At 40.6% G+C, this 27,381-nt stretch overlaps 1 protein-coding gene across 6 annotated transcripts in view; it reads right to left on the bottom strand.

Annotated features, from left to right (window-relative positions):
* Positions 1-27,381, bottom strand: part of KLF12 (KLF transcription factor 12) — a 431,680-nt gene that overhangs the window by 16,788 nt on the left and 387,511 nt on the right. For all 6 annotated transcript variants that reach the window (XM_047720132.1, XM_047720133.1, XM_047720130.1 and 3 more), the window contains one exon: positions 1,988-2,145. In XM_047720132.1, the coding sequence (XP_047576088.1) occupies positions 1,988-2,145 (158 nt within the window). The remainder of the gene's footprint in view (positions 1-1,987; positions 2,146-27,381) is intronic.

Consider the following 27,381-nt stretch of genomic DNA (forward strand, 5'->3'; position numbering starts at 1 on the left):
TCTTCCCTTTTTCTTTTTTTTAAACAGAAATGCTCCCATGAAAAGTGAGTCATGTGACCTGATCACACTTACGACTGTGATTGCTGTTCATTACCTACTGACAGGATGGAGCATGCTTCTTTGACCCTCATGTTTTTATACTCATTCTTGGCCTAAATGGTAAAGAAATTGATTCAAAAATAGTGCCAGAGAGATAGATAAAAACCTCTCCTGGGGAGGCTCGGAATCAATGGAAAAGGCAAGAATCTGGAATTAAGCAGAAAAAGGAAAAGGACTGGGAGCAGGGATGAGAGATGAAGAGGCAGTTTGCACAATGCCTTGAACTGGGAGAGGTATTCGAAGTATATGTTCTACATTAGAAGAGCAAAAGTAAACTCCAGATCCTGCAACGTGTTTTTGAGTTCAGACAAGCCTCCTACACCAGCAGTGCATCACACACACAAATGATGCCTGTCTCGACGTGCGGAGTCACAGCGCAGTCTCTGTCCAGCAGCTTTAGAAACTGTCCAATGACATCATGAAGTAAACGGCAATGACATGATGAAGAACACTGGCTTACATGAGTTTGCTACCTCAGTCAGGAAATGGTGTTCATAGTGTGATTATTTTAGTATATTTTGAGATGTAATACTATTCACAGATCTCAGTGGGAGTCTGTTCCACGTGAAGTTTCCAGGTAGAGGCAGATGCTGGTGTCTGGTGCCCATCAAGGACAGTCCCTGGACTCAGCCTGCTTGACCCGCGGCCCATTGGTACCAGAAATTACCAGGAGTGTGTAGGAATGACTTTCCCTCTCCTATCTGCTCCCTTGAGCTTTACACATTCCAGTCCCCACTTTTCCTAGAAAAGGTAGTGTAATTGTGGGGCTCTCTCCTTACCTTCAGTCTCTTCCCAGAGCCCCCCACTGGGGGCTTCCAACAGGACCCAGGAGCCAAGGAGGCTGGGGATGTTGGCTAAGGAACACATAAGGCACAGGACAGAAGGGGTGGGTAGGGGGCTAAGGAAAGAGTCACTAGGTTATTTCCTGGGTGGGTGGGTAGATGGATGAGTACACGGATGGGTATGTGGATGGATGGAGAGGTGGACGGATTTGGGGGGGGGGGTGGATGGTGACAAGAGTCAGTAAATTGTGTGTAATCTCAATTTCTTTCTCTCTAAACTGAATATTAGAAGTCCTCCCTCTATATATAAAATACCAGTGAAAATCAAATGGAATCACATGAAAATATTTCTTACATTCCTTACAGTAATTTATACACACACACACACACACACACACACATATATACATATATGTCAATTTTATATACATATTTTTTGGTTCATTTGTTTGGTTATTTGGGGGAAGAGACCAAGGGGAGAAAAACATGATCTAAGTGGTGCTTAAAATGCTACCTTTAGGGATGCCTGGGTGGCTCAGTCATTAAGCAGCTGCCTTCGGCTCAGGTCAGGATCCCAGAGTCGAGGGATCGAGCCCCACATCAGGCTCCCCACTCTGTGGGAAGCCTGCTTCTCCCTCTCATTCCCCTGCTTGTGTTGCCTCTCTTGCTGTGTCCCTCTCTGTCAAATAAATAAAATCTTAAAAAAAAAAAAGTTACCTTTAAGAGGATAGGACAATTTTGCTCAGCCTTTTTGAGTGTGCTTTGCGGACCTTTTAGAATCTGAGAAACTAGATAATGGTTACGTGGCAACACTGATTATAAAAAAGGCTCCATCACTGTGTCCTACCACCGTAAAGGTCCTTAAGACATAGACGATGAACTTCACCCTTGCTAAGGTCACTAAGACTTAAGTCTTTTTCAACTGAGACAGGGGAACGCACTCCCCTCAGACAGGAAGTCAACTTTAGATCGCAGTATAAGGAGCGAGTATAAACCACATTCCTGGGCACTCAGGACCCCGAAGTCGAACAGTGGCCCCTTTGGGACTTTCCCTGATCCTCCATCTCCCCCACCCCCGCCCAGAGAGGAGCCCTGCGACAGCGTACCTGTATGTGTCCTTCGGTGAGCCTTCAGGTGAGAACTTTTTGTGTATACTTTGTTGCATCCCTCAAAATCACATCTGTGGATACGCCGTTTCCTGGAGTCTGGGGATTCAGACCGTCTCTGGCGTCTTGTGCTCTCAATACTAAATGGTGAGATTGAACTGGAGAAAGAAACAGTGCGGTTAAACGGTGACCAGCACAGCTCTCCTTCTTCGTGCTAGTGACAGGAGACCCCAGCCCCAGCCTGTCGTCGCTTGCTACAGACTCGAGGTCCTACGGCCCCATTTCCCACCATCACTTTCTTGGACATGGTTTATGTCTTAATCTCGAAGGCAAGCAGCTTGGCCTACTTCTGACAAAACACTCCTCCACGGACAAAGATATGCTTAAAACAACAAGACAGAAACAAAAACTCCATAAAATCAGTGGTAAGTGAGTAGATCTTCCTTATCGAAAGAAACAATCTGGAATCCTACTGAAGGACACAGAGTATTTTTGGAAGCTCAGCTACAGACAGACAAAATGAGGGCATTCCGCAAGCAACACGGGGGGTCTGAACTGCACGTGAGAGCATAGAAAATCGAGTAAAATCACCAGGTACATTTCAAAACAAGTGAGGTCAGGCTGAAAGAAATGACATCAGTACATCAATAACATGAGTCATGACAAGCTATTTCTGTTCAGTGAAATGCACCTGACATTTAACTTTTCCAGTTGGTGGTTTTTCATGGTGAGGAATCAAGCACATTGTATTTAAAGATTAGCTGTACCACCACTAGGAGAAAAAGTTTCAACTATGAAATTTGGCCCCGACTTGCACAGTGTTTAATCTTAATGCCACAGTAGAAAAACAGGATTAGTTTGTAACGTCAGGTAATTGATTAACATGTACCTCTTCAAACTTTAATCTCTTTTGATTGAGGTAGAAACGAAGTATATGACTAATCGTTTTCAGTTACCCATGAAGTTCTTTACTATGATCACAAAATATAACACAAACGCGATCATACCTATTTCTAATGTAAAAAATTCACCACTGCTCATATTGGACATATTTTCTTCCAGCTTTTTCATGTTTTGATGTTTTTCAAAATTAAAGTTTATTCATAAATTACCTCTTACAAAAAACTGAAGGACTGAGCAAGAGTTCTTTGAAGAAAGTGACATTTACGCTTCACTTAAGCCGATTACAGGTAAAAGGAAAACCCCACCCTCAATCCCTTCCTCCTCCTCCCATGGAAAACCTGTCATACATTTTCTTTAAATTCTTTCAATTCGTTCCAATTATCCTTACCTATACAAACCCACAGTCATAGAAGCTCCTAACAATGTTTTGTTCTTTAAGAGACATGTAGAGGGGCACCTCTGTGGCTCAGTGGGTTGGGGCTCTGCCTTTGGCTTAGGCCATGATCTCAGGGTCCTGGGATCGAGCCCTGCTCAGCGGGGAGCCTGTTTCCCCCTCTCTCTCTGCCTGCCTTTCTGCCTACTTGTGATCTCTCTCTCTGTCAAATAAATAAATAATCTTAAAAAAAAAAGAGAGACATAGAGATACCATTATATAGTTCACATCACTTTGCGAATTTCTCTACACTTGCCTTTTGCTCACTCACCATTAAGCATGTAAGATTATCCTGGTTTATACCAACACTGTCATTTATTTACTTCGAGTGCTATATCCACAACTCATCTATTCTAAGATGATTTTTTTCATATTTTGATGTCTCTAAAATCAGATGCTTCTTATAAAACTGATGGCTTGTCATAGTTTAACTGGCATAAAATTATTTTTTTATTATTAGTATTATTATTAGTAGTAGTACATAGAGCTAATACTACTAATTATTAGTAGTACATAGAGCAGTGGTGCATTTTACAATATGTGGTACTTTTAACTTAGATCAGAGGTTGGTAAACTTCTTCTGTAAATGGCTAAATAGCAAATAGTTGGTTTTGACTTTGAAAGTCATGCAGTCTATGTCATAAATCAACTCTGCCCTTGTAGCATGAAAGTAGCTATAGACAATATGTAAACCAGGAGTATGGCTAATGTTCTAATTAAACTTTATTCATAAAACAGGGGTTGTATTTGGGGCCAGTGGTTGATGCATGACTTAGATGAAACATGGGAACAGTCCAGTGAATATTCAACTGAGAGTTTTAAAGTCTATTTCTTAAGCGATAGACATTTAGGTTATTTCTGAAACTTCACTGTAACATTGCTCCAGTGAACTTTTCTTCCCCCTCAATGTTTCCTTCTACATATGCACCTTTGAAGTTTTCAATGTATCTTCTCACTTGTACAAATAACAGATTCAGTTGCCAAAGCTTTCTTTTATTAGCTAAGACAAAATATAAGTGGTGTTTTTCTACTTGTGCCTTGAAGAATTTAAGACAAGATCTTTATTAATAGAATGACAGAAAATACGGGATGGCTAAGCCACTTTTTCGAGCCTTCCTACGAATCAATGTGGATTTGTGGTTTTCCACATAACTGACTCAGTTGTGGCAACTGGAGCCTATTGTGAAAAAGTCAAAATAGTGTGATTGGCCTGCCCCACAAAGGAACAGCTTTGGTCGCTCCTGCCAAGGTATGCTCGGCCTACGCTGGGTTTCTGGTGAACAAAACTGTACGTGTGAAGACAGGACAACAGCAGTTCATTTCTTGAATATCTAGTCGTGAAAATAAATACGGATCTTGGTCCTTGGGGGCCTCAAAAATAGAGATTTCTGTGTCATGATATGTTTGACATCTTTTAAATCAAGAGAAAATGATATGGTATCTATTTCCTTCAAATTATAACTTAAAGTCTATAATCAGAACGGTGTATGTTGTACAGTACTTTCTACAGACTAATAAGTATAAATATAGCTATGTGTAATCACATAATACGTTGTTTTGTCTGCAGTTTATTTTAGCTGTTTGCTTTGCTATGTATTTGTATATAGAGAGAAAGTAAAAAATCTGAACTTAAAACCAAGTAAGTACTAAGCAGGTCTTTAAGGGACCAAGGAAGTGAGGCTGCTCTATGGTCCATCCATCATGGAGCCATTCAACAGGTGGTTAAGGAAGGTTAAGGCCACAGAATGGCGTGATAGTACTTCACTGAGACTCCTGAATTTACACCGAAAGAAAGACATGTTTGGGGATGGCCTTAATGCTATAAAACTTCACACATTGACTTTCTTCATTTTAAAGTAAAATATTTTAGGATATTATGAAGAACCATCCCCTCAAGGTATCTATGCAATAAAAATTTAAAAAAAAAATTAAAAAGGTAAGTACCACGAACAGCCAGACCCAGCAGAGCTAGCTTGGGTTAAGTTTTTCCCTGTCTCCCCTTTTAAAACAGCAGAGGCATCCTCAGAAGATGCTGAAGAACCTTTGGCCAGGCTGTGCCTTTCAGAAGCACTTATTTGATCTTTGCAGAAATGTAAGAAGAGGTGGGCTGAGGTAGACAGAGAACAAAATGGCGGAAGAACTTAAAGAACACAGGAAGATGGGTGGACACTCTAACTCCATGCAGGACTGCTGCTATGTTGGGGGTCCACGCAAGAACCCACAGAGGGCAGGCACTGGAGGGGGAAGACAATCAATTGAAGGTGGGGGTTTGGTCAACCCAAGTTCATGGCAGTCAAGGTACTGGGGCCAAGTATCTCTAGAGACTAGAACACTGTGGGCATTCCAGCAATGTTTGCTAAATTGAATGAATAAACGGATGAGTGTAGTAAGTCAAGTATTCCTAATTTTTAATTTAATATAATCAATCAAGCAATTAATCACTCATTGGTTAATTAATCCTTACTAGGATTCTTTTACTGCAAGTCTTCAGATAATGGTCACTCAATTCTTCACTCTTACTTTCATTTCCCTAAACTTCATACTTTAAACACTATATAAAAAGTGGCTACTGAATATCAGAGAGTCTGGGTAACCATTAAAACCACATGCACATAAGTGTCTCAGTTCTTTGCCCTAAATTCCAGAGGACGGCATTCTAAAGCATTCCTTACAATTATAATTCTCAGGGGAAGGCCACTGAGATCCCTCTGAATGTGTAGAGGATGCCAGTGAATGAATAAAAATCTTCCCTTTGATCCCAGCAAGCATGAGTTGAGCAGGAGAGGGTGAACAATGATCCTACTCTTGGCGATCTCCTCCTGTCCCATCCCACTCCAAGGCCCACACGCGTGGGCATTCAGTAACAGAACAGCTATCAGTGCTCTCCGGGTGCGTCTATCCTGCCCTTTCTATGTTCTCTGAGCAACATGCCCTTCACTCAGATGGCCCTTCAGGTATCCCCAAATACATGCAAACCGGTTCTATGCTTCCAAAGCCGATCTTGTTCCAAAGGTGGAAACGCCGCGTGTACCAACATAGGATTCTTCCAATAATCCTTCACAGTAAGCTGACATGATGAAAATGGTAGGGCTACCTCCGCCGCCAGTGTGAAGGCATCTGCACAGTTCACAAGAACAATAACTATAGGCCCACTCCCTTCCCCAGACGGTTAGACCATTTGGAGTAGTGAATGAGCGCCGGGGGTGGCCTCCCAGGCACTGCGTTGTAATAATGAGATCTAGAGAGAACAAATGAGTGAATCATGACTTCAGTTGCACAACAGTCCCGCTTGAAATGGCAAGTTAAATTAGAATTAAACCCAGAGAGGCTCGAGAAGTCACATCCAGGAACAGCTCTTTTTAAATAGAAGGCACCGCACGGCTGCCATGAAAGAAATTAAGGTTAACTGTAATCAGCAGGTAATAAAAGACTATTTGTCACATGTGACCTTAGTGTGATGATATGCCCTTCAATGAAATTGAAGTTTCTATAGGTGCTTTAAAAAAAAAAAAAAAAAAAGCCAGGACATTCTTCTAAGGCTGAAAAGAGAAAGAGGACATGCACATCCCAAATTTTCAAAAAAGAGCAGAAAACAGTGGAATAGCGGGTGGTTTCGCAAGTTCACAGGTTCAACCTCAACTGGGAGGAGCAGGCTGCAGATAACGTGACAGCTGACAGTTACGGAAGGCCGAGCACACATGCTTTAAATGCTCAGCTCGGCTCTAAATGCTTTCAACTTTAAAGCAACTCTGCGAGGTCGGTGTGATTGGTGTCCCTCGCTTAAAGGTGGGGAAACCAAGGCAGAGAAATGAAGTGGGAGGGTAAGACAAAGTAGGTGGCCACACTATACCAGGATTTGAACCCAAGCGGCTGACTCTAGGACCCAATCTTAGTTACTACTTCCTACGGACTCAGATTCAGGTTAATATCATCCAGCATAAGAGAAAACAGGAGGGGCTCCTGGGTGGCTCAGTGGGTTAAGCCTCTGTATATGGCTCAGGTCATGATCTCAGGGTCCTGGGATCGAGCCCCATATCGGGCTCTCTGCTCAGCAGGGAGCCTGTTTCCCCCCTCTCTGCCTGCCTCTCTGCCTACTTGTGATTTCTGTCAAATAAATAAATAAAAACTTAAAAAAAAAAGATAAAACAGGAAAATGCAACAACATAATCTGTGTCATTTAAAGTTTCCCCCTCATTCGAGGATAGGAAAAAAAAAAGGGCAAAAACATAAAAGCATTCTTACATGGAGTCTGCTATAATAAAGTGTACACTTCTTTCTTGAGAATTTTAAGGTAAACAGCTTTATAAATGCTGCCCGTCGAGGCAGTCAGTATCATTATTTACTATTAATCAACCTAAGAAAACACTTGCCTGAGTTGCTGTGAAAAAAATATTTATTGCCAAGGTCATGTTTTTAGAAGGCTGAGTCTTCCAGTGGAACCCGATTTTGTCTCCCTTGACCAGCATGGCCACAGAACTAGGTCTTCCCCTGCCATTCCTGTTTATTAACCATGATACCAAAAATGATTTTCAATCAGCTGCATGACAGTTATCTTAAGGGAAGGGGGAACGTTCAGTCTTAAAAATCTACTTTGTACCGTTTTCGAACGTTTGTCTTCAAATTATTTTGAATTGGACAGAACACAGTACTTACTGGAATTGTAAATTACTTTCTGCCACAGGATACATGTGAGAACGAACTACTTCCTTGTTAGCAAATCAAACACCATGTTGGGAATGAAATATTGAGGCCAGAAGCCAGAAAAGCAGCTGATGAGACTTTTAGTTGTTAACCAAGGCATTACAGAAATCTTGGTCATAGAGCTTCTGTTTGCTTGGACAAGCCAGACAGTTGCATTTTTTTCTTTTTCTTCCTTCCTTCCTTCCTTTCTTTCTTTTTTTTTTCTTTTGCAGGCCTTCTCTCAGCCAGTAGATGGCTCTCAGAAGCAGCAATCTTTGTATTAAATCTTGCCACATGATAACTGATTCTGTCTAGCTGCTATCAAACCACATCAGTTTCTTTCCTAGGATATTAACTGGGGAAAAGGTGCTATTTAGATACACTCCCTAATTCCCAGAAGCTACACCTTAAGGCAGCACAGATTTACCAGCGTGAAGAAATCTTTCCTTTCCCCTCTTTTCTCTTGCCGCCTACGGTTTCCTATGGAAAACTACTTCTGATAACAGATTGAAATTGTCAGATCAGCAGTTGCCATCCTTTCCAGAGGCTGTGATGAAGGCATCAGACCACTTCACGTTCAAATCTGGATTCAATAAAAATATGCCACTTTCACAAACTGTGTAAATCAAGAGTAATACATTCACTAAAATAGGTCAACAAGCTCAATCTTACTATATATTCAACTAGATTTTGGCACTTTTTTTTTCATACGAACAGAATATGTCCAAAATGTAGTTCTAATTATTGTTTTGTGTTAATAAGGAAAATTTCCTACTAATTACAGATAATAGGTTTCCGAATGAGCTTTTTTGGGGTGGGTAGACAGACTCAGTGTATCACAGTTTTTACTTAAATATAGCAGCTGCCACTAAGTGTTCTTCATCACTTGCTAGACCATTAAAATACTCAAAACTGCTACAGGCTTATCTTTCTGCCTTTTTTTTTTTTTTTTTTTTTTGATCACGGTAGTTTAGCCAGTAAGTTCAGAAGCTGCAATAACAAAAGGCTTAAAGATAAAATGGGGGGAAAAATGAACCTTTAATGGCATTAGCTGTGATTGGTTTTATTTTCATACTTATGATGAATTTAGATTATAAGCCGAGAGGAGCTAGTGTGTTAACAGAAGAGATCCATTCTCGATATATAGTATCTACTCAAAATAGTTACTTTGGGGGAACAATGCATGACTTGCAAAGACTTTACCCCATAAAATCAATCCATAATACAAGCTGAAACAAGTGTGGATTTCTGAACTACTCTGGACACTGAACAGAAGACATATCACATACTGAAATATTCAGATGAACTTGTTGCAGAATTTCTTCAAAAAACAATGGGGTTTAAATTATGTTTTATGCCATCAGGTGTAGCTGAATGGATCATTTGAACCTTCAATTTACTAAGTTATTATTTTAATCTGAATTTTTAAAACATTTTTATTCTAGTTCAATTAATTAACATATAAAGTTACTGGTTTCAGAACCAATGGTTCTGAAAGTGATTCATCAGTCAGTGTTTCATCAGTCTTATGTAATACCCAGTGCTCATTACATCACGTGCACTCCTTAATGTCCATCACCCAGTTACCCCATCCCCCACCCTCTGCCCTGCAGCAGTATTTTCATCTGAATTAAAGACAGTCCCTGTCCTCAGTTTGCCTTGAGCCCTACCACTGGCGGTTGCCTTGTAAGAGTCGTACTTTCCATTTATTTTACTAAGTTAAAAAAATAAGTTCTAGCTATTTAATTGAAGAGAAACCTTGAACTCCTCAAGAATGCAGATATAATCTTCGGCGTTCCCCCCTGAAGCGGGCACAGCAACAGATGCTTGAAAGGGTGAAGGGAAAGGAAGGAAGGAGTTTGGGGAGCACAGTCAACCCTGGGAGGACTTTACTGAAATGTTGACACTGGAGTCTCACCATAACGCTGGCCTCGGGCAGAATTTTATATAAAGGACTTAGTTTTTCTCTATCAGAAGGATCTTATTATCAGGCAGATTGACTAACAAGATAGCCATATGGAGGTCTCCCAGGTAAGGGCAGTATATATAAAACTCTTGTGTTTTATTTTTTTTAAATTTTCAAATAAAAATTTTTTATTTATTTGAGAGAGAGAAAGCGAGCAGGCATGAATGGGGTGGGGAGGGTGGATGGGGAGAGAGGCAGAGGGAGAAGCAGACTCCCCGCTGAGCAGGATGCTGGGATCATGACCTGAGCTGAAGGCAGACACTTAACTGACTGAGCCACCAGGGCATCCCTAAAACTCTGTGTCTTAAATACTAATATATATCTAAAATGTTTCAAATATACAGTTCTAGTGAGATATTATAATGCAACCATAAATAAGCTTTTGAAGTGACCACCAAAACAGGCCTCCATCTATTTTATGCTGATCATTAACCAGGTCTATGTTACACTAGAGATTTCTTTTATTAACACTGAAATTTTATCAGTTAACTATCTGGTACTTAAGCTTACATAAATTATTGAAACAGTTTTTATAGCTCGTATGGGATATGTAAATAACAAGACCAAGTAGGTTTCATTGGTAATGTTGCACTTGAGTTTTTGTTGGCGAGTAGGGCTGTCTGGCGTCACAAACAGGCATTTCTCCTAACATCAAAATAGCACGTGCTTGAACTCTGGAGAAAAACAAAAATCTTCTCATTTAATGGAAGCAACATTTTACCTTTTAATTTCCTTTCCTGAAAACTTTAATCTTCAAATACTCTCCCAAATTAATGTTGAAAAAATAAGAAAGTATATATGAAGGTGACCCACATTCATATTTGAAAGACATTTGGAAGGGGGTAGGAGAAGAGTAAATGAAACAAGATGGGATTGGGAGGGAGACAAACCATAAGTGACTCTTAATTTCACAAAACAAACTGAGGGTTGATGGGGGGAGGGGGGTTGGGAGAGGGGGGGTGGGGTTATGGATATTGGGGAGGGTATGTGCTATGGTGAGTGCTGTGAAGTGTGTAAACTTGGCGATTCGCAGACCTGTACCCCTGGGGATAAAAATATATGTTTATAAAAAAATAAAATTTAAAAATGAAAGACATTTGGAACATGAGGAAACAGGCTCAGCAGGTTGATGAATTACCACATCACAGCCACACAGCTAAAGACTGGCAGAGTTGGAACCAGATGCCCAGCTTCCTAACCTCTCATGCTAGGACTTTTCTACTCTCCAACGAGGTTGTGGAAAGATCTGTGTCATAATTTTTACTTAGTATGTAGGAAAATTTGCTTGGCAACACTGATATTCTTTTTTTCCCCCTTACCAAATAGACTAAAATTCCTACCCTATTTACTTTTTTTGCTTTGGCCACCAGGAAACTTAACCACAACAGCCTAGGATTTGGTGTGTTTATTTTTTACCTTAATTGTGCAATCCCAACCCTCAACTATACAGTTTAAATTTTATATAGGACTTTTAAATGTGTCTCATAAATTTCTTTCTGCACTAGGTAGACTATTTATGTTAAACAAGGAGAACAAAAGGGCAGTATGGACTTAAAAACAGAGAAAAACATGTTGAAATTTGAACCGGGGTTTTAATACATAGAACCCTAAAGTTTCATGATCAATAAGCTCATATTATTATCTTTAAGGAAAAAAGAAAATGAGAATCTTACTTTTTGTTGCTATTCCGATAGAAAACAGCAGAGACCATAATCTAAAAATCTAGCTTTGAATTATAACTTATAAGCAATGGTATTTTAGACATTTAATCTCTTTGATTTTCAGATTCCCATAATTTAAATGTGGAGCTGTCAGAACAATTAGCCAGGAGTCATGTAAACCTAACTCAACATCTAGTACATCTTTAATACTTCTTAACCTTGGGCTCCTTCTTCCTTTTTTGGTTAATAACTTTAAGATTTAATTCACATAACCTATAAACTGTACAATTCAGTCACATTCCTTACATTCACAATGATATGGAACCACCACCTCTGCCTAGTTCTGGAATATTCTCATCACCCCAAAAGGAAATGTCATACTAATGAGCAATCACACCACCTTCCCCCACCCCCAGTCCCTGGTGACGACTAATCTATTTTCATCTCTATAGATTTGCCTATACTGCACATTCAGTAGGAATAGAATCATACAGTATGTGGCTTTTTGTGTCTGGCTTCTGTCCTAAATTTAAAGAGTTTTGTTTTTTTTTTTTTTTTGTTTTTTTTTTTTTAAATTTATTGACAGGTCACAAGTAGGCAGAGAGGCAGGCAGGTAGAGAGAGACAGGAGGAGGCAGGCTCCCCGCTGAGCAGAGAGCCCGATGTGGGACTCGATCCCAGGACCCCGAGACCATGACCTGAGCTGAAGGCAGAGGCTTTTAACCACTGAGCCACCCAGGCGCCCCTGTCCTAAATTTAGCATAAAGTTTTCAAGGTTCACCCATATGGTAGCTATATATATCAATACTTCATTCCTTTTCATAGCTGAATAATATTCCATCCTAAAGATCACACTTCCTATTAGCTGATGAGCTTTTCAGCTATTATGAATAGTGCTACTATGAACATCTGAACATTTGTACAGGTTCTCATGTGAACGTGTTATAAATTCTCTTAGGTATATATCTAGCGGCGGAATTACTGTGCTAGATTATACAGTAATTCTAGTTTAATATTCTGAGAGATTTACAAACTGTTTTTCAAAGTGACTACACCATTTTGTAATTTCACCAGCACTCAAAAGCGTACTATCTCTTCATCCTCACCAAACATTGTATCTGTCTTCTTCATTTTAGCCTTCCCATTGTGTGTATCTCATTGTGTTTTAGCTTTGCAATTTCCCTAATGACTAATGAAGTTGAGCATCTTTTCATGGGCTCATAGACTGTCGATCTTCTCTGGAGAAATGTCTATTCAAATACTTCACCTATTTTAAAATTGTGTTGTTTTTTTATTGTTGATTTGTTAGATTTCTGTTTATTCGAGGATCCAAGTCTCCTAACAAATATATGATTTGCAAGTATTTTCTCCCCAATCTGTGGACTGTCTTTTCACGCAATCTCTTGCACATATGTGCTGCTGATGAAATATCATTTGCACTGTTGATATTTTTTTATTAGGCTTTTTCCAACTGAGAAAATCAGTAAGACGAGAGAGCTTAATTTAGTAATAGTCAGCTGTATAGGTATTTTTCATCTTAACAATGTTGATTCAATAAAATAAAACAACAGGGGTGTCTGGCTGGCTCAGTTGGAAGAGCATACGACTCTTGATCTCAGGGTTGTGAGTTCAAGCCCCACGTCGGGTGTAGAAGTTACTCAAAAAAATAAAACTGAGAAATAAGCTGAGGGTTTTGGAGGGGAGGGGAGTGGGGGGGTTGGGTGAGCCTGGGGGTGGGTATTATGGAGGGCACCTATTGCATGGAGCACTGGGTGTGGTGCACAAACAATGGATGCTGAAACACTGAAAAGAAATAAAATAAAATGGAAAAAAATATTTAAAAACCAACAAATATTTTCTGTGAGTTCCCCCTAGCAAAGCAAGTGGGCATCAAAAGCATCCTCTAGGAGTTTTATAATCTGGTGAGGTATAAGACTTGGATATTTATCTAGCTCAAGCAGGTGAAGAAGACTCAGACCTCTGCCAGCTAGAGGACCTGCGCAAGTCTAGCCTCCACCCTGTAAAGATGGATGTGGATTTCTGGGAGGCTTATATTTTCAGGGCTACCTCATACTCTAGCATTACTCCTGATGCTAGAAACAGTACATTCTTCAATTTTCACATCAGGAACAACCACATAAACTCACCTGAGTGTTCAGAAGTCCTTTCACTATAGACGTCCCAGAGGCTCCTGGAGCTTTGGCTCTCTATTCCTAGTGTTCTCTAGATTTGCAGAATGCCTTGGGCTACCTCTGTGAGGCTCACCGGTCCCATCCAGCCTCAGGCAATCCTTCCTCTAGCTGGTCCTCTCGCTCCCTCCTCTTTTCTGGTTGCTGCTCCCACTCCCATCTCATCTTTATTCAAGAGAAAAACAACACATTCCTTCCCTTTGTGAAGGCAGAGCAGCTTTCTCCTACAGAAAGCCTTGTGGCTACTGTTACAGATGAGTCTATGGTTGGGAGGTGGGTGTGGGCTTTAGCCTCCAGTCCACCTCCAAGCATTTCTAAGGACACATTTTCCACACCAAGAGAGTTTTGTTCTGGAGGAACTTGGTGCCAGCTGTTAAGATAATAAACATTTCTCCAACTTATTATGTATGCAAATCATAATTACACAAGCCATAAAAATGATATGTGGTAAAGAGAGGAATAATAAAGTACTATGGGATTAAAGGGAGAGAGCGTTTAATTCTGGTTGAGATCAGGACAAGCTTAATGTAGGATACCAACAAGTGGGTCTTGAAGAATCGTGAGGCACGGCCATGTAAGAGGTAAAGAGAAAGCATATGAGAAGATAACAGTGGGCTAGGTACCAACAACTTTGTTCCTTTATAGAGAACATACTTCATAAATCCTAGAAAAATCAGGATTATTTTTTTAGGAGAATTCTGGCTTATGAAAGGATTTATTGGTGAGGAACTGATTAAAAGTCAAGAGAACATTTATTACCATGACCCGAGAAGTAGATTCTTCTTGAACCAAACTAGTGTCTTTAAATCTGAATCAGAGAGGACCAACTCCGAGGCGTTCCAGAAGTAGCTCGGTGGGTTCCTGGTGACTGGTTAGATAATAGCAGATAAGAGAGAGGAAGGAATGAAAGGTGGCCCCAGCGGCTTAGCCCGGGTGACCAAGATAATAGCAATGTCATTAACTAGCCTACCTAGAGACCACAGGAAGAGTGGCAAAATAGGAAAAGGTATGATTAAAATTAATCTACATAAAAACAATAGATTTACTTTTAAAAGACAATAGAGTGGCATTTTCTTTTCATTTCCTAGGCCAGTCATAATTTAACAGGGTAGTAGAAACTAGGTAATAAAGAAGTATTTTCAGGGATAACTTGAATGGATTTCATAAAAGAAAGCTTATAAAACAAACTTAATGGTAATGGAATTTCATTAAGTGCTGTCCAATCTGTAATTCTAAAGGCCAGGTACTTTGTAGAGAAAATTGGACTAAAAGATGCACAGTTTTTGTTTATTCAGTCAATTAACATTCATTAAATGTGTTTGGGGATATTACTAAGTTTATAGTTGGCAGTTTACATACTTGATGACCTAGGTGATTGCTTTTCTGATTGGTTTTAATTATAGGAGTTTGTTTTTCAGGACCTCAAAGAGATCCACTTAAGTAGAGGGGAGGATAAGGATGAAAGAAACCCTTTTGGAAGCTCTTGTTATCACCTTAGGCAGTTTGCTGAGTGTTTTACATATTAGAACAGCTTGAAAAGTGGATGGACTGAAAGACAGAGTTCAGAACTACCAGGGTAAGAATCTTGCTGATGAATTTTTAGCTGCGTCTTAGAAAAACTTATTAGCTTCCCTAAATGTTGGCTTCTTTTCCTATAAAACAGTCATACCTAACTTGCAGGGTTTTAAGAAGGATTAGGGTTATAAAAATGAAACACTGCATATAAACAGGTAGATTCTCAGGAAGGCACTGAAGTTACTGTTGTGTCACTTTGTGCTGACCTCAATTATAACCCCATTTTACAGATGAGGAATCTGACCTCAATTATAACCCCATTTTACAGATGAGGAATCTGGGAGTCAGTCACGCTAAGTGACTCACCTGAGAGCACCAGAGGCAATCGGATAATGTCTTTTCTTTGTAATTGTTCTCTCAAGCACCTAAAAACACCGCCTGGCAGAGGGGGTGCTCCATAGAAATTTGTGGAATATTCATGAAAAGTATCTCACATCTATGTTCCTCCACTTCTCTTGGTCTCTGGATGCTGGAGGCTCCCTGAGCTCAGTCCTCTGGCCACTTCTTTTTGCTGTTTCGACTCTCCTTAGTGAGCGTGTCCCTTCCCATGCCTTGTACAGGCTGCTCCATATACCATGTTTTTGCATCAAACCCATTTTTATTTCTATGGCCCCTTCTCCCTGAGCTCCAGATTCATGTATCTTTTGACCTTGCACTCAGATGTCAAACAGACATCTCTAACAAGGTAAAAGCAGAACACATGATATTCTCCCTCGAAATAGCTCCTTCCCCAGTTTTCTCCACCACAGGAACTGACTACTCTCCTGGGGGCTCATTCTCTCCCACCTACAACAATCTGTCAATAGGGCCCTACTGACTTAACTTTCAAAATATATCCCAGACTTGCCTACTTCTCACTATCTTCGCCGCCATTTTTACCTCTTACCTGGCTTCCTGCTACAGCATCTAATCAGAATCCTTGCCCTTTCCACACCTTTTCTCCTTCTCCGACAGTCTCTTTATTATGGTAAATATATGTATCATAAGTTTACCCTTTTAACCATTTTTAAGTGTGTGTTTCAGTGGCATTAAGTATATTCACATTACACAAGCCATAAAGACTGTGACAGAAGAGTAACAAAGTACTCGGGAGTAATGGGAGAGTAAACGCTCTCTAGTAAATAGTAAACACGACTGGGAGAGTCATCAGGGAAGCTTATTGTAGGATATGAACCAGGAGGTCTTGGAGAATACAGACACACAGCCATGTGAGTGGTAAAGAGAAAGCTGAAGACAAGAGGACAACCGGGCCCAGGTAGCATCAACTTGGAATGTTCCTTTACCGAGAACTGCATTTTGTAGGTCCTGGAAATATCAGGACTTCTATTTTGTTTTAGAAAGAAAATGCTGGCTTATGAATGTAGAATTCATTAGTGAGGAAGCCATTAATGTCAGTAATGACCCACACTGTTAGCCGGGTGTGGCTTTAAGAGGTGGCAGCTCCTGTCTTTCCAAAGCCATCCTGAATATCCCACTAAGCACGCATTCATCAAGTCGGCTGGTCTCCATTCCTTCTAGGTTATCACCCTGAAGCCCAATTAATTGAAAAATTTTAGTTGCCACAACATTCCCCCTGGTTCCTTCATTCAAGGACCTATCTTCCCGGCATAAAGCCTACATAATCTAACTCATTTATAGGGGAAACAGATGTGCAGTTTGAGAACTGTTTCAGACTAGTGACATTAATTAAGGATATTGTTTCCAGAAAGCCTAGAGTTTCTGTGAACTATAATCTATTCCTCCCAACTCAGAGAGTTCATTATCAATATAATAAATATTTGATTCTTCCAGCTGCCAAAATAAGCCATAGTACTTTAAGACTGTCTGTCTCCAAGAGAAAATAAAATGATTCACACATTTAAAAAGTCAGTATTTTATGATCTTCCCCATTACCTCATTAGCTCATAATTTCCACACACTTATACAGTTTCAGGTGATGGGGCTACACGTGAAGGATCATATTGTCAAGCAGAAACATGATATATTAGCAAGCATTTGTGGTGCTTTCATTAGAGGTAGCGGGTGACTTTCCACAAGATGTATAGCATGGCTTCTGTAGAATAACACAGAGGATAGTTGTTGGATGGGTTGCTGCCATGAAGGATTAATGGGATCTGTTGTGATCCACTGTTCAAACATGCCCGACATCCTCAGGGCAAGTTCAGGGGCATTCACAAAGCAGGTAAGCAGAAAAATGAAGTACTGATGCTTTTTATGAAGAAAGAGGGACTAAAACATTAGTGCTTCCCAGTGGAAAATTACATACTAATAAATACACTCTAGCACAGGGGCACCTGGGTGCCTCAGCTCAGGTCTTGATCTTAGGGTCATGAATTCAAGTCCCTCATTGGGCACCATCCTGGGTGTGGAGCCTACTTTAAAATATCTGTATCTACACACACACACACACACACACACACATCACAATTTCCATCTTTCATTCAAAAAAACTTAGAGCAATAAATGAAACATTTTTTTATTTGTAATTCTTTTATTATATACTAACCTCTAAAAAGAAATCAGTGACTTAAAAATAAATTGATGACAATTAAAAAAAAATAAATTGATGATTCACTGATTTCTGAGATTTTATCCCCTGTTTTCCTTACAGTCAATACAATGCATTTCTTTTTCTTTGGTCTTCTAACTAGACTATCTGAGAGCAACTTCTGAGGCCCTTCAAAAAGCTGATGGGTTCATAAGCCTAATAAATCACTCAGGAGCTTAATGCATTCAATGTGTTCGTTACTGGCAATGACACAGAAGGATTAAGTATGAGTTATCAGAAAACATCTGTGAATCAGATATAAAGTTCATACTAATTACCACTTCAATTTTTCTTGTTTATTGGGTAATTAAAGCAAACTTTAATATAGAATAGCAAGGCTTTGACTTTTTCTAATTTTGTCCACGAATATTATGCATTTGTGAAAATACATGAAACTGTCTCATTTAGCTTTATCTGAAACCCATTTTTTTTAAAGCAAGAAGATTAAAGAATATGTATCAGTGGAAATAATTAAGCAACTTCTTTGGAAAAATTTCTGTGTGAATTTCTCAGAATTTGACTAAATTGGCCAAATGTACTTTGGGGTTAATAAACGACTGTAAACCAGTGACACCAAAATATCTGAAAATTACACTTGGCGGATGTGAGAAATCATTATTAAAATCAAGATTATGGAACTTTCGTAAATCTACTTCACTCAGCATGCATTTTTTAAATATTCACTTTAGATCCATTTTTCCATGTTTGTGGTTTGTGTGTGTGTGTGTGTGTGTGTGTGTGTGTGTGTGTAAAATAGGCAAGTAGAAAAAGATACTGTCCTGATTTTTATAATTTAAAATCTGGGTGAGTCAATGTGTATTATGTTTGTGGAAAAACAGCAACAACAAAAGTAGTCCACGGACCAAGTGTGAGAAACCGTGGAGGGATTCTGACAGTGTCTACGAGTGCCGAGGGATATAAGGAGAGTGTACCATCACCCTGAAAGGGGTGTATACATAGCTGACAAGCTATGAAGGATAAGGACCTTGGTAAACACAGCCACGATGGTTTTCATACCCCTTCCATTTATGATGATTATTACCTTTTTAAAAAAGATTTATTTATTTATTTGAGAGAGAGAGAGAGAAATGGCAGAGGGTGAGGTGGGGTAGAAGGGAGGGAGAGAGAGAATCCGAAGCAGAGTTCCCAACACAGGGCTCAATCCCACGACTCTGAGATCATGCCTTGAACCAAAACCAAGAGTCAAGAGTGGGATGCTAACCGACTGTGTCACCCAGGCACCCCGATGATGATTACTTTTTCACCCCAGATGCTGGTCATCTATTGCGGAGAGGAGCGGGGTTGTAGTTAAGTGCCTGGGGCTGTGTAGTCAGATCTCCCAGCCCCATGCATCTAACTGTGAAGCTGTGGCCAGGTACCTGAAGGCCCCAATACCTCAGTTTCCTTTCTCTAAAATGGGACAAATAAATGTCCTTGCCTTATAGGACTATTGCAAGTATTAAATGAGCTAATACATGTAAAGCATTTAAGACAGTTCCTGCTACTTGGCTAGCCTTTGCTATACTTGGCCAGCCTCGATAAATCCTACCTCCCTCTGATTCTCAGTTTTTGATGGGGAATATGTTAAACGTTATTGTCTACCTCGAGGGAAATTGCACAAGTGCTCCAATAAAATTCAGTTAAAAAGATGTATGTCAATATAGTCAACAATACTTATTATAAATTCCAAAGGCGCTAAGAGACTAGACCTTAATTGTTTCCACCACAAAAAAGGAACGATAATTACGTGACAGGATAGAGGTGTCAGCTAATGGTGAGATGGTAATCGTATTGGGGTTGCATAAAGGTATTGGACCAACATGTTGTATATGTCAACTATATCTCAATAAAAAATAATGAAATGTCTTTCATATAGCCCATATAGGATATAAAAGTGGGACCATAAAGTCAATAAAACATTCAAGGAGTTTTATATCTCTAGAAAGTTTGCAAATGCTTGGGAGAAAAGGTGGGGAGAATGAACACACCATTTACGCCTCTTTCTCATTATTGTTATCTGATGTTCTCTGGAGACTCTCGGGCACCACTGTAGGCTGTTAGTAATTCCTGAGTCATTATTACATTTACACAGAGCTGATGATAAATAATTAGAAAACATTCTAAAACAGCTTTGCCAATGATAAAAACATTTGTAAATTTATCTGCGGTTAGCACATTCTTGGATAACTTTATTTTTTATTTTTTTTAAGATTTTATTTATTTGACAGACAGAGATCACAAGTAGGCAGAGAGGCAGGTAGAGAGGGAGAGAGGAGGAAGCAGGCTTGCCACTGAGCAGAAAGCCTGATGTGGGGCTTGATCCCAGGACCCTGAGATCATGACCTGAGCTGAAGGCAGAGGCTTTAACCCACTGAGCCACCCAGGCACCCCTAACTTTATTTTTTTAAAAAAGCTAAGTTTCAAATCCAAATAAGACTTTTCCCTCTGAGCGGAAATGCATTACCTTCTGAGATGGGATAATTAGAAATTGCTAAGACACACAGGCATGTCCAGTCCAGAGCTGGTCTGCTGAGCTACAAGGGTCCAGCACTTGTAGAACTGTTCAGTTTTATAGGCTTTGTGACCAAGACCTGTGACCTGTTTGTGCGCTCCCGAAGTAACAAGAAGCCTCCCCACCTTTGAGAGTTGCCAGGTAAACCCGCTGAAGCCTTATCACAGAAAGTTTAGAATGAATCACGGCATGCCTCCGTTAGTTTTATTAAATGAGTTCAATTCCTGATTTATTGTTTCAAAGCAACTAGTCGGACTTTCTTTGCCAAATGTTCTTTTATCTCAAGAAGCAGGAATCAGGGAAAGCGTTCTCGAAACACCCTCTCTGAGTCCTGAGGGGAAAGCGTTTTGTGCTCTAGCATATGTCTAAGTGTGAGAGCCTCTGTAGCGTATCAGCGTGTGGGCAGACTTTTAGGAAAACGCAGGAAAAACAGCAGAGCAATCTGCTCTGACAGACAGTACAACTTATGTATGAAAAGCCTCCCCAGTGCTAATGCGATTTACACATCCATAAGACAGGCCTAAAAATTCCAGGAGCAAAGGCAAAACATAAGGCATAAAATGGGACGCGGTCTCAAGTGCTAACAACATTTTTACATATCCCATTTTTTTTTTTTAAGTTTATAATAACTCCTTCCATTCCTATAGCATCTTTCCTCCGAGAAGTTAAACTTCCTCTAAAGATGTTTTATTTGTCTGTAATGTTCCAATTCATCCTGACAATGTCTCCTTGGAACGGAGAGCAACTTGACTGCATCATAGAGGAGAGAAAAACCGAAGGGCCATGAGGCAGCCTGCAGGACTGGTTCCTGCCCCCCGCGGCGGGGGTGGGTGGGTGGGTAGCTATCGGCCAAAGAGCCGCAAGAGTTCGGGGTTGTTGGTCAGATGGAACCATGGTTTCAAAGCCTTAAACTCTCATTTCATTGTTGGACAAGAACTTTGCTTTCAGATTTGCAAATAACAGTAAAGACTTCTACTGCATTCCCCTGGATCCCAATTATTCTTATGGTTCTCTCTCTCTCTCTCTCTCTCTTTTAAAGATTTTATTTATTTATTTGTCAGAGAGAGAAAGAGCACACAAGGAGGGGGAGCAGCATGTTGAGGGAGATGAGCAAAGGAGCTCAATGCGGGACTTGATCCTAGGACCCTGTGATCATGACCTGAGCCAAAGGCAGATGCTTAACTGACTGAGTCACCCAGCCACCCCATATTCTTATGGTTCTTAGGCCAACAACACATTCTCTCTTAACTCCATGGCAGGTATCTTAAGTCCCATTCCAGAAAAGTTTCAGAGCCTCGGCATCATTATTTTGAATTATTTCAGTTTCAAGTATGTAAGGGTAATCTAACAACGCTATAATTCGCCTCTTTGACCCCCCCAGTTATAAATTTCATTTATCAACAGCTCCATTGTTCTCTGTGGTTGGCTTTAAAACAATAAATTAGAAATCGAAATTTATAGAAAATGAACTTATGCTAGGCAAAACACCGCTCTGATCTCTTAAATATTCCAGGTTTAGTTTTAACAAACTTCTGGAAGAAGATGTCGCCATGAGGTTGGTCACTTACTGAGTGAGTTTCACAAGCATTTACCAAGCACCTCCCATGTGGGAGCACAGCACAAGGCTCTAGGGAGGCCGGGAGGAAGGCGCCGTCCATCCCTGCTCTCGTCTGTCACACATCCAACACAGGCTATCAAGGGACAAGACACGTCACATTCCTGCAGCCACTTACACTGACCTTTTAAGAGAGGGTGGAAAGCCTATCGATACGGTGATAGAAGAAAAAAATGACGGAAGTAAAGGCCAGTGTTTATTATTTCAGATTCTTGCTCCAGGCATTAGACTAGGGGAAGATTCCTGAATATTTAGGGCATTCTGTGGAACATGCATAATTTTTCACTTGAAAAAGCAGAACATTCTAAAGAACTGAACCAAATCTCTTAAATTATTTGCTAGCTCTAGTCCAGTCAAATCTGAGTTCAAAAGAGAGGGCGTGTATAGATTTCAGTCTCTACTCAGAGCAGGACAAATGGGAATTTTCTGTGCCCTGAACTTTTTGGTATTTAAATCCTAACAACGAACAATAGCGAATATTTACGGAGCAACCGAATGTTTGCCAGATACTCGGTTGAATCTTTTACATGTATCATCTTATTTAGTTCTTTCCACACTCTAAGAGGATAGCATTGTCATTCCCATTTTAGAGATGAGTAAAATAAAGCTTAGGCAGATTAAGTACGCTTAAAATGAGTAAGTCAAACAGTAGATTGTTAGCAACTAATACCAACCCTCTTAGCAGTGAGGATATGGAAGGGTAGGACGTATACTTCTGAATGAGAGCTCAAGTAGTACAATCAGATATTTCCTTGAAGGAGACATTTCAGCCAGGAGAGACAAGAGTCAGCGCTCCCTGTGAGGAACTCAGTATGGCTCAGCTTCCCACTGCACCCAGGGGTGACTATTTCTCACTTTTTTTTTTTTTAAAGATTTTATTTATTTGTCAGAGAGAGAGGGAGAGCGCGCGAGTGCAGGCAGACAGAATGGCAGGCAGAGGCAGAGGGAGAAGCAGGTTCCCTGCTGAGCAAGGAGCCCGACGCGGGACTCGATCCCAGGACCTGGGATCATGACCTGAGCCGAAGGCAGCTGCTCAACCAACTGAGCCACCCAGGTGTCCCTATTTCTCACTTCTTTCACACTACCCTCTTAATAAGTCAGGGAGACTCACGGTTTAGGTGCATTCTCCTCAGCATAAGGAAAAAAGTTAGCCGTTAGCCCCATCCTTCCTCTGCTGTTTTGTTCTCTAAGAAAAGCCCGTATGGTTCCTTTAGTTTCTCCACTTTATATGAGAAAACTCCCTAGATAGGAGGCAGGCAGGAGCACGTTACATTTTCAGTGGACTGAGGACATCAGCCTTATTTGAGAGCAGATTCCTCTTTCTTCAGCTCCGGCTGCATGTCGTTTCCAGAATCTGAGTCTAAAATCTGAGCGACTTCAAAGGGGACTATTCCTCTCTGAATTACAAGCTGCAGGTGGCAGGTGTTGTTACCATGACTCACGCTCGCAGAATATTGGCAGAAGGGTTTACCATGACTTTCCTCAGGATCGACTCGTTTTATGTAGAGTCTTAAATTCTGTTGTCCGATCAGTGCTATCTTCTATAAAACAGACTACTGTTTTAAGATCCTGAAAGCACTAGAGAATTTGGCTTTGCTTGAAGACTTCCAACATGATTATGTAACAATTTCAATATTGTATTTAGAAATCAAGAGGGGGAAAAATGTACCAGAAGGAGTGTCTCCTCATTCGATTCAAGTTACATGGAAACTTACTTTGAAATGGCTTCTAAAAAAAACTACCAAAGGATAGAGCGTGCGTATTACGTGGTTTGCAGAGATTTTACGTGCGTCTGGGAAAAGCTGATCCAGAAACACATTTGAAAAACTGTTTTGGTGGGACGCCTGGGTGGCTCAGTTGGTTGGACGACTGCCTTCGGCTCAGGTCATGATCCCGGAGTCCCGGGATCGAGTCCCGCATGGGGCTCCCAGCTCCACGGGGAGTCTGCTTCTCCCTCTGACCTTCTCCTCGCTCATGCTCTCTCTCACTGCCTCTCTCTCAAATAAATAAATAAAATCTTTAAAAAAAAAAAAAGAAAGAAAAATTGTTCTGGTAATAGCTTGCTTCAGAACCACCAATAATTTCCTAATAATCACCTTTTTAAAAAGTTCCTCTGTGACAATGAGAAAAAAACCAAGGTGGTTTCTAAGAAAGTTGTGGTGTTCAAGAAAAGGAGAGAATTCATGACTAGAAAGTACATCGAGAGTTCTTCTAACTCACTAATTCCTTGAGGCGGAATTGTATTTCAAGCATTGCAGAGAGAAAATCAATCTACACCTTTAAAAAGGTTTTGAAAAGCCATTTCAAGAACCCTACTAACCTCTCTTGTTGATCTGGAAACTCTTCTTTTCGCCCTCTACAGATACGCTTCCTTACTTCAAACAAATCCAAATACCAAGATCGAAGGCGTCTCTGTACTGAAATAAAATAGACCTGGCTTGTCTGCTTTTAAATTCTCCTTCCAGAAATAATAATTCAGCTCTAACTTTGGGCAGCAGGGGCGAGGGTGATCCAGGGATAAATTTGGAATCAGAAGATCGAGATATGCCAGCTCTGTTGCACGGAGGTTGCATTGCCTAGCACGAATCCCTGAATCTCTTATTTTGGACCCTTCATCTCATCCCTGACAAATAGGGATCAATACAACCTGATGTTAATGTCCCAAAGGTTGGTTGTGAATTTCCCAGGAGAGAATGGCTGAAATAGGATTTTAAAAGAATAGATAAATGGCCCTTCTGATAGGGATCTCTTCCAGGCAGGTTTTTATAGAACCCGTTTTGGCAAACCAGTGGGAGGAGTGGAGCATGGGTGGAAGGGGGCTGGGTGGTGGACACCTTGGAGCCCAGGTCCGCCCCACAGGAGTTGGTCTAGTGCAGGGAGGGGTGGCGGCAGCACTGGTGAGCCACTCCAGAGCAGGGGACACAGGAAGAACGGCTGTGGGGCCACAAGGGCGGGAGTGAATGCGTAGAAGAACAAGGTCAGTAAGGAAAGGAGAAGCCAAGTCCAACTTGGGCGAACCTGACACCAGCAAGGTCACCACCTGCAAAATCTGTATTAGAAGATGAAGAAATAAAACTACAGGGTGAGACACAGATGCAAATTACAAATACAGATAACAGATATGCACGCAGAAGTGAATGTGTGTGTGTCCCTCTACTTTAATATCTGAGCTCGTTATTTTCTGAGTGTCGCCGGTAGAGTTCACCTTCAATGAGGGCTCATTCTTCAGAAATGAAGAAATGCTGATACTCATACATCCTGGTGTTAAATCCTGAGATGCCGGTGCCCCTAGAGGTACAGATCTTCTAGCCTTAGCCGGCTACATCCTCTGGACCAAGGCCTGCTAATATAATCAGTCATTTTTTATGAGTACCTACAATGATAGCTGTTATTTATTGATTCAAATAAACAACTTATTCATGTATTCCTTATGAGAAGTTGCAGTTAATGCATCTGTATTCATTTTAAAAATATGGCTCCTTCCCATAACTCGTCTATAATGGGTGGGGTTATTTTTATGCATGTGCTCTTTGACCCCTGGGGACATAAGGGAATAGAGAATGCTAGTGCAAATGCATATTCCCTTAAAGGATATTTTCTTGTAGGAAACAAGAATCCCACCCAGCTGTGAGTAAGGAATCATGAAGTTGTGAAACAATGCACCAGGAATGGGACTCTCTCAACACCTACAGAGTAGGCACTGGTTTTCTTCCTCTAGTGTAGGAAATCATGTGACATGGAGGTCGACTGGAATAAGGGCTGAAGAATATATTCTAACCGATATAACTATAATCATGCATATTTACAAATACTAAATGTAATTATTATATCCCCAGTACATATCCAAAAAAAGATCATGTTAAACCCAGATTGTGACAAGGACTGGTTTCATAGTTTGCGAAAGCATCGTGTGCGAGAATTACTATATTTCACTAAGCCAAAGTACCAAGTGTGAAAATGAAAAAGAAAATGCTCCTTTTTCGACATTTGTTATCATGCCGCACATCATTTTTACCTCTCGAGGACAGTAATGTCCTACTAAGGATGTAGCAGATGCTGCCTTTACCAGTTAAAGGGTTGTTACTGGAGGCACCTGGGTGGTTCAGTGGGTTAAGCCTCTGCCTCTGGCTCAGGTCATGATCCCAGGGTCCTGGGATCAGTGGGGAGCCTGCTTCCCCCTCTCTCTCTCTGCCTGCCTCTCTGCCTACTTGTGATCTCTCTGTCAAATAAATAAATAAAATCTTTTTTAAAAAATGTCATTACTGAATGTCTGACACCTTCAGAAGGGGTCTCTAAACCCAGGGAGAAAGAAGCATGGTAGCACCACTTCACAGTGGAGTAGCATCAGGTTGGTAACAATCCACAGATGAAACCAACAAACAAAAATACTGCATCACCACAACTAGGTGTGTGTATGTGTACACAGGCAAACAATGGGGATTCTATTAGTTCAGTTATTTTCAAGTTATATACATGGGAAACCACACGGAAGGGGCAAAAGCAATGGAGATCAGACATTTCTTTAAAACTGATAAATGAAGTTTAAAAATGTAAATAACTTGTACTCATGAATTCCATGACCTCGAACGATGTTAATGCTGAAGGCCTACACAGGAGGCAATATCTAAATGTTAAGTTAGTGACTGAAAACCCTACCTATTACAAAGAGGTGACATTCTCTCTACAAAAGACCAACAGCACACAGCCGCAGCATACCTGCTAACTCATTCATGACTTCGAACTTTTCCTGTAAAGACAGAAGTTCCTTGAGGATACCTTTATATTCCCAGTATTATACACAACTGAATCAATAACAGTGAAAAATGCTAGGGCTTGGCGCAGAGTAGGTGCTCAAAACAGGTCAGACTTCCAATGACAAACTATCTTAATATCTTAATAGAGCAAATTTTGGAAAACCTGTTAATATATTCCAGAAAGTATTCTACAAGAATATGAACACTTCAGTTTAAATGCATGTCCCATCCCTTCTAGTCTTCCTTCTTCAAACATTTCTTGAGTGCCCACTATGTATGGGCCAGGATTTTTGCAAGGTAATGGGGACTTGGAGCCCAAAAGAGAAAGGCGCGTGCACATGCACACGCACACATATGCACACTCAAGTGCTGTGATAGAAATACTTGATAGGGACCCGAAGAGGAAGCCATATGTCATCAGCAAAAAAGGTGGGGGGTTAAGTTGCAAACATTGCTGTTTTCATTAAAGGACATTATACAAAAGGAGATGGAACTTTGAAGAACATCAACGTTTAAAAGGAGGTAAAGGAAGAGGAATGAAAAGAAGGGACACAGTAGA

The sequence above is a fragment of the Lutra lutra genome, chromosome 3 (assembly GCF_902655055.1).
Source record: "Lutra lutra chromosome 3, mLutLut1.2, whole genome shotgun sequence".
NCBI lineage: Eukaryota > Metazoa > Chordata > Mammalia > Carnivora > Mustelidae > Lutra > Lutra lutra.